The sequence below is a fragment of the Branchiostoma floridae genome, chromosome 1 (genome assembly GCF_000003815.2).
Source record: "Branchiostoma floridae strain S238N-H82 chromosome 1, Bfl_VNyyK, whole genome shotgun sequence".
NCBI lineage: Eukaryota > Metazoa > Chordata > Leptocardii > Amphioxiformes > Branchiostomatidae > Branchiostoma > Branchiostoma floridae.
Window position 1 is genome coordinate 9,273,394 of NC_049979.1, and position 11,389 is coordinate 9,284,782.

The 11,389-nt window shown below is 44.0% G+C and overlaps 2 protein-coding genes across 3 annotated transcripts in view; one reads left to right on the plus strand and one right to left on the minus strand.

Moving 5' to 3' along the window:
* Positions 1-1,525, minus strand: part of LOC118423826 (E3 ubiquitin-protein ligase TRIM9-like) — a 39,538-nt gene extending 38,013 nt beyond the window's left edge. Inside the window, exon 1 of one of the 2 annotated variants that reach the window (XM_035832099.1) lies at positions 582-1,525. In XM_035832099.1, the coding sequence (XP_035687992.1) occupies positions 582-1,436 (855 nt within the window). In that variant the 5' untranslated portion in view covers positions 1,437-1,525. The remainder of the gene's footprint in view (positions 1-581) is intronic. The other variant, XM_035832109.1, reaches the window with a different exon arrangement.
* Positions 1,526-2,774: 1,249 nt separating this feature from the next.
* LOC118411723 (adipocyte plasma membrane-associated protein-like) lies at positions 2,775-11,383 on the plus strand. Its single transcript, XM_035814208.1, has 9 exons — positions 2,775-3,148; positions 4,378-4,479; positions 5,008-5,123; positions 5,601-5,693; positions 7,370-7,486; positions 8,137-8,308; positions 8,670-8,804; positions 9,431-9,623; positions 9,883-11,383. The coding sequence occupies exons 1-9, from the start codon at positions 3,042-3,044 to the stop codon at positions 10,099-10,101; spliced, it is 1,254 nt and encodes a 417-aa protein (XP_035670101.1). The 5' UTR covers positions 2,775-3,041; the 3' UTR covers positions 10,102-11,383.
* Positions 11,384-11,389: the final 6 nt, after the last annotated feature.

Consider the following 11,389-nt stretch of genomic DNA (forward strand, 5'->3'; position numbering starts at 1 on the left):
GTAACGATCAGAATTATTCGAAAGCTATTGGAATACATGAAATAGATCCTTCATTCCTTGTCATAATTTCTGGTGCTAAATAGATAAATCTCCACAAAATATACTCATTTATATGCTTCCCTGAGATCAATGCAAGCCTAGCAATTGGCTGCCTGCAATGATGTCATCAGGTTACCATGGTGATGTGCTGGTGCAGCTTCCTCCTGATGGAGACTGCATCAAGCGTAAATGGTTCCATTTCATTTTGAGACCGTAGAAAGGCTATAGACAATTTGCAGTGTCTCTCTCCTTTTCCTCTCAGAAAAAGGAAACAGAAAAGTTTGACCACACACATTAAGGCCTAGGCACGGGGAGATTAACAGTTATATTGATTAGAAGACTGGTCCTGATGCTGATTCTCCATCCAATTCCTGCATCACCAGTCTCTACCCAAACCCTCAGGAGAGAACTCCCCATCAGACTGTGTCACCATGTCAAGTCTTCATCTACACAGACTGGTGATATCGAGACGTGCTATCGCATAAATGAAAGGATAATGAAAATCAATGGACCGAAAATTCGCCTCCCAGGCTCCCACCTACCTTATGCATCTTGCACATCGCCCCCAGTGCCTTGACATCGTGGTTCTGGTGCTTGCCATCCTCCAGGCACTGGTAGCAGACCGGGATCTTGCACATGATGCAAAACATGGAGATGTTTTCGTCGGTATGGCGGATGCAAGTGGACACACCCTGAGACGTCTGGTTACGGGCCTTCATGGCGGCTTTCCCCAGGGCAGGGGACACAAGGGTGTGCTTGGCCAGGGGACCCCGGAGAGGGTGACAGTTCTCTCGGCACTTGTCACAGTAGTAGACGGAGCACTGCTCACACATGACGGTGGCATCGTTCGGGGCTTGGCCGACGCAGAGCTGGCACTTGATGACGATATTCTTGGTTTCTTCATACTTCTCGACGATCGTCTGCAGCGCTTTGTTCCGCGGGAAGCCCTGGACGCCGAGGTCGTCCAGGTAGGTGGTGCGGCGGCACTGCGGGCAGCGTATGCACGAGGTGGTGGTGGAGATGGATGAGCTGGCGCTGACTGTGGAGAAGGCGGGCGAGCTGGGACAGGTCGCCGCGTAGCCGCTCAGGCTCGCCCCGTACCCGGAATCCGCCTCACTGTACAGGCTCAGCTTGTCGAACTTGTCGAGATCGGTGTAATCGTAGGCGGACGAGTAGTCCGAGCCCGGGGAGGAGATGGTGGAGTGGCGGTAGCTTAGCGCGTCCTCCTCCGTGGGCTTGAGCCCGTAGGTCTGAGTCACCTGGCTCGCCGCGCACGACAAGCAGATGCTGTGTTGGCACGGCAGGATGATGGGGACGTTGAAGAAGCATCGACAAACAGGGCACTTCAGTTCCTCCTCCATCCCGAACGACCCCCGATCTCCCGCCACGGAAAACATGCATGCACCCTCCGAAACGCGCCCGACAGAAACCCGGCTGATCGGCCCGCACACCTCTGTGTTGTGTTGATGTATTCAATTTGAATTAATTGACCACACAGAGCGCATGCCCAATGTGATTACTCATCGGCCAATGGGAAAGGAGGGCGTTTTGAAGTTATTACTCTGTATTCGTCACATTCCGACGAAAAAATGACTGCAAAACAGAAAAGAAAATGTGAATATATTTTATGGCTAATACAACAATGGAAATGTCTTGACACAGGGGAATGTGGTACTGTTAGAAATGTTAGCATTGACTGAGAAAACTTACTACTTTGTCACCCAAGTATCATCACTTCTTTTGAATATCGAATCAAGGATCTAGGCCTGTACTTTTATTGTATCATACGGTTAAATGTATCGAAGTATTAAGGAATGTGTTTTGAATACACATATTTGCCTCTCTACTTACTTTAACCTCACACAGTCACACCTGACATGTTCCAGCAGTACGTTTCTTAGTGTCAATATTAGAAACCTGGAAACCAACTTTCCATTGATGCAACGTTAATTTTTTTCCATTAGAGTAAGACTCTGACAGGGGATGGAATCCGCATCTACGACTTTCAGAAAAGCGAGTACATCAATAAACAGAAACACAGATTATTCGTTGTCTGTGTCAGAACGCAAATCTTTCTGGTTCATCAGACTGTCAGACCGACTGAATAAATTTATCCCTTTTTATCCATGTACGTAGTACTAGTATGTGATATTCTTACGTAGGACCTTTGAGTTGTGTCAATTGGTTGTGTCCGTCCTTGTTCTGTTTTACAAATAGCCTTACTGGGCAACACTGAAAAGAGCGCATAACATCAACACAGGAGACATATCACTGGGGAAAAGCGCTTCCTAGTGGGTAGTTGGCAAACTGCAAATATACTATGCGTATCCTACTTGTGAAGAATTCCTGGTTCCAGTTCCGGATGTCAACATTTCCACAAGTCCAATGACGTTTAACGTATGAAAAATAACTTTGCATCTCTATGCATAAAAATGCAATAGCAAGATGCAATTCGCACTCCGTAACCTTTTCAGACTCTTTTCAGTTATTCCAACATAACATCATGCAACAAGTAACAGTTTGAAATACCGATGGGGGTGATACAACTTTCACATACACTACAGAACTGTAACGTGGATGTTCCCCCTCCTAGCAACCCGAAAAGTATAGGTCAGGGAGGCTATAAATATATCTGAAGCTCTTTAAGTAGATACTTACGTTAGTACCCTTTTCAACATAGAAAGGACGCTTGTCCGAAACCCTCACCCGCGGACTGAATGGAACGTCCCCGACAGGTAATGTTACGTCAGCGACAGTACCAACCTGAGCATTTCGTTTACCGTTCACACCTTTGACCCTTCTTTATTCAACATCGTCGTCCTTAAATGATCTCAAATAACTTATTTTACGGGTCGGTTACAGTTTGGGCGTGAAAGCCAAACCGACAAACTGGAACGGTCTATAAGTAACCACTGAAGTAGCTGCGGGCATGTCGTAGGTTTGACACGTGCAACTCAGGAGAAGTAACAACTTCTAGTTACGCAGCAGTGACGGAGGGAAGGATGGAGCACCCCCGACAGAGAAAGAAGGGGAGGAAGGCTGAAGGTTCTAAAGAGAAAAGAAGCCCTGGGAAGCCACTGGACAGGAAACACCAAACGCAGCAGACAAGGTGTGTATTCCCCCCACAACAACCAGTCAGCACCGTGTTTCACTCGAGTCATATTTGTTTTCGGGCACTGTACAAATTTGTTCACAGTTGGTGAGTCCTAAGAGATCCTAAGAGCATAATCGATTGCCTGTTTACAGGTAATTCCAAGGCAAGTGACCGCCCGCCTTGTATGTCTTTGGTAAATCGGGTAGATCTAGAGATCTCTAAAGGCAAGCTCGTGGTGCTGACAGTACAGTGTCTACACAGAGCTGGAGGTGTCTAACGTGTTGGATAGATTTCATTTGAAGATAGTCCCAGAATAGATATTTAATCTCTGGGTATAATCTATTGTACATAGCGTACAGTTTTGGTTAGCTGTTCTTCCGTTTCCATTTTTTTTACCGCGTGATGCCAGCTATTGTCATGATTGTTGAAGCCAGGTCACTGGTTTTAATTAAGGAGTCTAGGGCAAAATGCGGGAGTTACCAGACTGTGATCTCTATCAGATAAGAATAGAAGCTATGTACGACATATAGAGAAACTTGAGATTCTCTGCTGTTTGTACTTCTTGTCACATACTTGTAACAAAGTGGGTGAACTACTTTGGGAACTGCACGGTACGAGGCACAAAGGTTCCATTGTTGACAAGCCCGGGGCCTATGCTGCATGTCGCCCGCCATCGGTTCCACCTTGTCGAGCCTGTCTTACCGATTCGAATCTTGGTGTTACCATGTTGTTGACCCTAGTTACTTCGGTCTATGGCCACCAGTCAATTTTTATAAACAAGAAGCATTTGCCCTTATCAGTTGTATGTGTGACTTGAAGTTACCCTCTACAAAATATCATATCTCATGAAATTGCTCTTACGACTCCATATGTCCCTCCAGCAAAATACGTCATCATCTGACAGGAAAAATTGTTGCTATAAGTCAGTAGTATTACACACCAGGCGAGGTAGCAAAACGCGTCGCTTGTTATCTCGTTAACACGATCTTAATTCGGCTTGACAAGCTTCTGGAATTTTAAGCTGTCATCAAACTACTAGTATTCAAAGGGGGACCGTCGGGCATGCCCAGATCCTAAAAGGAAATCCGCTATGGACAAATGGGGACTAGACTAAGGGTGTAACAGGCCTTATAGTTGTACGGAGGCATTACTCCTATTGCAACTAGCGTTAACTTTGTATTTGTTTATCTTTTGTCTCGGTGATATTGTAGCATCTAAAAACATTTTACTGATGCCTCCAACAGAACGCCGTGCGTGCAGTGCCTGGTTGTGTTTTGTGCTTTTCTCGGTTTGCTGACCACAGTCCTAATGATCCTTCCCTGCCCTGCGGACCCACAGGAGTACAGGTATGCACAATCTGCCATCTACATCTCTGTCAAATTATTCACCTGTGAGTTCGAAAAGACACTTGGACTGTGACAAGTGCACAATGACCAAATGGTGTGCAAAACAAATTTGCGGCTTATCCCCAAGGGAAGACTGTCTGGAAGCCAAACGGTAGCTAGGGCCTCACGGGCCAGTTTGTCGGGTCTAGGACTGATATGCCCTCGATGAAATTTTGCATTGACTTCCCCGAGGCAATGCCGTCTGGCTTCTATGTTGTTCGGCAGTGTACCGGATGACCAATACAAAACTCAACCTACAACCATCTTACAACCTTAAATCGTGTATCAAGGCTCATTTGATAGCGGCATGGTTTTCGATGATCCAAACGGTTTTTGTTTGTTTCTTAATTTGTTTATAACATTACATTGTCTATAACGTTACATGCATTGCCTTTCCAGCGCAGAGTTGCGTTAGCTTGGCTAAATGATAGACAATGGATAATGGATAATAAATGAATAGATATCATGGTCAGTGATACCTTTCTACAGCTTCTCCGCCCCTCCCAAGCTCGAAGGACCGCTTGCACCAAACACCATTCTGAGTAGAGCTGAGCATTTCGTGGAAGGCAAGGTCGCCGGGCCAGAGTCGCTCGTGACGTACAAAGGTACTGCACAGGAACCTGCACTGCACAGGACAGGTTCAGTCGTTCAGCCCCCGTCTGTAGGAAAAGTTTCGTCAAACTGACCAAATACCAGGAAATGTTCCAGTCGTTTAAAGTTTCCTGAAAAGGACAGGCTCTGTTTTTTGTTTGTTTGATTGTTTGGATTAACCCATGTTCTATACCTTGCCTTGATACGCAAATAGTTCTTAAAAAATCATAGGCCCTGTTCACATAATCATTTAACGTAATATATATATATGTATTCAGGGAGGGGAACCTTTAGTAATTCCATTTTACTTCAGATTTCTTTCAAGACAGTCGCGATACAATAATCTATCGATCATTCTGTATCTCCAATTTATTTCTTACATTCGGTTAATTGTATGACACGCAATTGTATGGAATGAATTGTATAGCATAGATATTCCATGTGTTTATTATTGTGTAGAAGGATGTTGACTCTTCCTGCCTATACCACAGGTGACCTGTACACCGGTACAGCGGATGGAAGGGTGTTGAGGATACGTGGCGAGGAGGTGACACTTGTCGGCCGAACAGGGACGCCTCCTTGCGGTAACCTGCTATCCCTTTTTCTCGCCGGTCCATTCGACGGGACCTCTGTACTTCTGAACCAACGGTTGACCAAACGTCGCCCCTCCGTAGTTTCGTAGTCCACTTGTCATTGAGTGGTCTCATAAAAAGAGACTCAGTGACGGCCGTAGTCGTAGTTGTGTCTCTCCAAGCTGAGGTTGAATCGCGCAGATGTAGTAGTACAGTCAAACCTGCCCAAGACGACCACCCGGGGGACCGGGAAAAAGCGGTCGATTTGGACAGGTGGTCGCTGAGAAGAATATCGACTCAAAACATGCCTGGTGCAAAGTATAAATGGTTTCCGTTGTGTTTAATGGCAAATAGCAAGCACACTGCACGCACGCAAAGAAGCGAGGTCTTTTATGTCAAATGCACACTGTAAATTGTAAATTCAACCCCAAGCTTTTATCGAGCTTTTATACGATACAGTGTTTTAAAGCACAATATTTGTACACGAACGTTTTAGACAGTAAGGGAACTTTGATGCTGTCAGTTACCACACAAGCCGATATGCGTCGCTGTGTTCTTGATCGCCGTATCTGAAATAACTACGGTGCACCTTTCGAATTCGATGTCCGGTACGTCCCGATAGCGTACCCACGGGTGAATGTACAGTACAGTTGGACAAAAGCACTCACACAGATCTTTCTTAAAAAGGTATGAGCTACACAGGTCTTTCTTAAAAAAGTATGAGGCTATATACGTTTCAGCATTCGTTCACTTTATAATGCCATAGATTTTTAAAAAAACTTCTGTAACAGCTAAATTCGGATTTTCTTACAACGGATTTTTCACTCATATTACAGTAGACTGCCCCATTGACCGCCGCCATCTTTATTCTAAACATAACATCATAATGGCAGTCAAAATCCGACGCAAACTGGCCGATTTCGGCAAAAAATCGCGCTAGTTATCATCAAAAAGTCGATGAAAACCCTCAATTTTGAAAACAATGCGGTCGTTAGGGGTCCTAATTTGGGCCGGTCGCGGTCGCGTTGGCCAGGTGGTCGTTGAGAAAAGGTCGCTTAATGCTTACGTCAATGGGAAAAAAAATCGGGACCGAGAAAAAGCGGTCGAAATGGCCAGGTGGTCGCTGAGAAGAGGTCGTACACGGGCGCTCTTCCTATCTGCGCGATTCAACCTCTGCTTGGAGAATATGTCTCAGGGACATTTTGCATGTATATATGAGGAAGAGCTTAGGAAAGTCGCTGCGCCTTTATTTCAATAAAGATTACCGTTACTAAAGCATTCTTTTCAGCCATCAGCTGAACAAATAAACCAGTTCCAACAGCTACGAGAGCTAATCCCAAAGGCCTACCAAAGTAAACACTTAAGATAAGAATTTCAAAATGCTACAGCTTGATACACATCACTGTATGGGTCGCATTCAACAGCTTTCGTCCAAGATGCGGGAAACTTTTATATGCATTTCTGCTAGAGTTACAGTACAAATATATTATATTCATAAAACTTACGAAAACACATCCCAACGATGTAATGCATTTGGGGGGGGGGGGGGTCGGGGTCTGACGTGAACAAGCCCTTGAGATGAGAAAAATAGGCAAATAATTCGAGAGCGGTGGGTTATTTTCCGTTTAAGTGAGCGGAAAACGTCTTGAGTTGTACTAATGATTCATATTCATATTTTCCTTCTATAGGCACCTATGAAACTGAGCCTACCTGCGGTCGCCCACTGGGCATGCGCGTGGACAGTCTGGGTAACCTGTACATAGCAGACGCGTACCTGGGACTGTTGAAGATGAACATCAGCACAGGTGAGCTGACGTGTCGTGAGGAGTCGTGTGAGGTGACAGAATTGGTGCGGGAGGCCATGGCATCTACGTCTTAGTAGCTAAGGGCAGAATTTCAAAACAAGAGTTCGAAGAATGCCGAAAGTACAGTTAATGTCATGAATAATTTCAGTGTGGCGTGGTTACTAAGAACGTTCAGCTAGCGGGACGATTAGCTTTCATCTTTTGACAACGGATTTTTGATATAATGAACGGAAAGGCTGATCAAACGAGACAAGATCGCTACAAAAGCACAACCCTCATGGTTCTAGGCCCAAACACCCTGCAGTTACACCACATGATCCCAAACATAGTGCTGCAAACGTCGCTTCATAAGAAACAGCCCTAGCACTTAGAACTACGCCATAGCTCCAGTTTACACCACGATCCAACCATGCTATATTAACTCAGGAAAAGCGGAAGTAGTTGTCATTGGTGCTGAAGTTCCATCTCAGCGGTAAATGTGTGAAGCGGGCAGGGAAAGTACAGTCAAGCAGGTTTCCCACGTCAAGCTAGCGCGTCAGAGTTCCAAACTTGAATATATTGAACAACTAAATAAAAAGATAACGTTACCCATGTGCATCTTTTGTGTGTTAGCACCGTGGATATCTGATTTCCATTGTCATTTGTTACAGGAGAGCATAAAACACTCATCCCGATGGACGTAGAGGTAGCGGGTCATAAGATGATGTTTCCGAACGATCTGGCGATGGACCAGGATGGAGTTATTTACCTCAGCGACTCTAGTCTGACGTGGCAGCGTCGTGACGTCTTCAGTCTTGTGTTGGAGATGAAGCCAGAAGGAAGGTCTGTTTGTTGTTTTTGTTTGTTTGTTTGTTTGTTTGTTTAGGTGCATCATTGTGTCTTCGGTGGTTAGTTTTAATCTTTCAATCCTGTTAACATTAAAAGTTGTTTTCCTCTTTTGTACCTCTGTGAAATAGAGGTAAGGGTGTTGTTTTCGGTCTGTTTGTTTGTTTGCCCTGGTTTATACACAAGTGTGTTCCCGCTGCCACGCTACTAGGCTGTTACGACCCTTTTACAGGATGTATACAAGATGTTAACGACATTACAAGGTCCTTCGTCGAAAAATTTACAACAGCTTTAAATATTTCACTTCGGTATGAGAAAATAAAGGTCTTGTTGAGCACGGTACTATCTTGTGCTCCAGAGTTTTGCGTTATGACACGAAGACCAAGCAGGTTCGGCAGATCATGGATGGCATCAATTTCGCTAACGGAGTGGAGCTGTCCCCGGACCAGTCGTACCTGGTGGTGGCCGAGACGTCAACGGCTCGCATCCTGAAGTAAGGGACATTGTCATTACTGTATCGTATCGCAAACATATATGGTGCACTACCCAATGTCGTACCCTTTGTGCATCATTAAAGAATCCGTTCTCATGATGAATGAAGAATTACTTTAGTATGATATCTAGTCATGTCTGTCTCGTTGTTCTTTGTGGAAGATCTTTTAAACACTTGACTCTGTCCGCGTTTTTTAGGAATAATGGCGTTTTGAACAAATGAGGGGACATTGGGTAGTGCTGCGTTAGTCAGAAAGTTTAAGTCATCCTCACAGGTTTCTAACTCTCCCGTCCGGGGAAATCGACGATGACTGCAACTGCGGTATCGCTACCATTCTCACTAGAGTATGCATCGTACACAACGTGGTGAATCATTTTAACATTCTTTGATCAGTCTTCACACAACATATAACTCCATTTGGTGGATCATCACACAATAGATACGATAGAGACTTTATTAGAGAGGTGTTTATAAAGCAAAACGTCTGAATATTGTGTGTTTACCACGATGTAGCATATGTTACAGTTATATGTATTGCGTTTTTTTCCCGCAAATCTAATACAGACCCTTTATACAGGCTTTATCTAAGCTTTCGAACTTTCTTCCCAACTTCACATTTTTTCTAGACATCACCTCCGCGGAGACCATGCCGGTAGAACCGAGGTCCTGGCGGACAACCTCCCCGGACTGCCCGACAACATCCGCCGCAGCAGCCGGGGCGGGTACTGGGTGGCGCTGGCGGCCACCAGGGGGACCAAGGGACCCAATGTAATGGACGCTATACAGGCCAGGGCTTGGCTGAAAAGGTTAATATTTAAGGTAGGTACATTTTATAACAAGTAAAGTGTGCTTTTTCCGACCGGTAGACAAAAAAAAACAACCAAAATTTGGCTTGTCGAAATTGAGTCGCTATAAAGAATTCAAAGTTCTTAAAATGTTTCTTCGATTGACATGGCGAGTCTATATAGAAATTTAGTTGAAGATCACTTCCAAACATTTCTAGTGACATCCATCACTCTTCTCCAGCTTCACTAGAAATGACAACTACTAATACAAAAGTATATTCCTTTTGTTCCAGACAATACCCACGACTTTGCTCCTCCATGCTGCCCCGAAGTATGGACTGATATTAGAGATAGACGAGACAGGGACCATCGTCGCCAGCTATCACGACCCTGACGCAGCAAGCATCGCCGGTGGAAGCGAGATTCACGAGCACGACGGGCACCTGTACATAGGGTCATACTTTGCAAGGTTTATCGGGAAACTAGCCATGGAAGAACTTGATCGACTATAACTAACTGTTTTATCAGATTTTAGCCTGTAGTATATCAGCCCCAGTTAACAACTTTTAAGAAACAGTGTGTCCTTAGTTACAATGTATGTTGATTCGAGTGAAGAATCATCTGTGTTGGTAGAATCCATAGTTGAACAGTTTTAAGTATGTTGATATTATAGTTATATTAGTAGTTATAGGTTGTGGAAGAAATAGCATTTCAGTGGAATAAATTACGCGCGATTAGCTCTCATACTGTGGATAGTGAAATTAGTTCATTTGTTGTATGTTTTATATTTGCTGGTGCTATTTTGTGTAAGTATCGTAATAAGTATATTTGTTAACTTGAAAGTTCATCTGTGTTGGTAGAAGTCATTATTGGACTAGTTAAACTGTAATATCCAACACAAAAATTGGACTCACACAAATTCTCGACTGAACAGCCGTTCCTTGACAAAGACTGGTGCTGTTCAGTTGAACAATTGGGTGAGTCCAATTTTTGTTTTGGATATTACAGTTTAACTAGTCCAATAAGTATATTTGTTTGTGCCTTTATCTAGACTCGATATTGCTCCATTCGGCCATCATGGTCGCTTTTCATAGAGGTCGAGTTAGACTCACTGAATGTACACATCATAATCACAGCTGTGAGCACTTAATCAGTCAGTGACGTGTCCTCTTCCAGGATGCCATGCGAATTGGGACATAATTTGTATGACTTATCAGAAAATACTGTAATAGCTTTCTTTTAAAAGATAGAATTGTCATGTTTGTGACGTGTGTGATTTGGGTAGACATCATGAGATATGAATTACGCACATCAGGTTATTGACTTCATAGCAATAATGATCGTGAATCTGGCTAAAACAGTTTAAAGATGGGGTTGCGATGATTGGTTCAGCATATGGACGGCAATTAAATACAATGGCATGTTTACAGAAACGCAACCTATTTACAACTCGGTTTATTTATAAACAGAAGGCAAAGACAGAGAGATTCTTTGTATATTTTTTTGTGTTATAGCTAGCCGGTAAGCCTAGGGCAGTACGGAATATTTAACAAAGTTATGTTCCATGGTACAAACCGACAACACAAGTACCGACATCCAGTGCCCTGTTTTCTCTACTTTTGTCTAGATTCTTCCTCATACAGCTTGGTTCAAACACTAAAGCTTCAGTTGTCGGTTTTACTGTAACTTCGCCCTTCCTCGCAACCATGTAGTCCATTAGTTGAAAGTCTTACCCCTGAGCTTATCACCCACTGAAAAAGTTGTCGTTATCATTACACCAGGAAAAATGACAAACTCGGT

Excerpts from the sequence above, each read along its gene's own strand:
- LOC118411723 (XM_035814208.1), top strand. The coding sequence starts at position 3,042 with ATGGAGCACCCCCGACAGAGAAAGAAGGGGAGGAAGGCTGAAGGTTCT. Across the intron at positions 5,694-7,369 it reads AACAGGGACGCCTCCTTGCG|GCACCTATGAAACTGAGCCT; the intron begins GTAACCTGCTAT and ends TTCCTTCTATAG. Across the intron at positions 7,487-8,136 it reads GAAGATGAACATCAGCACAG|GAGAGCATAAAACACTCATC; the intron begins GTGAGCTGACGT and ends CATTTGTTACAG.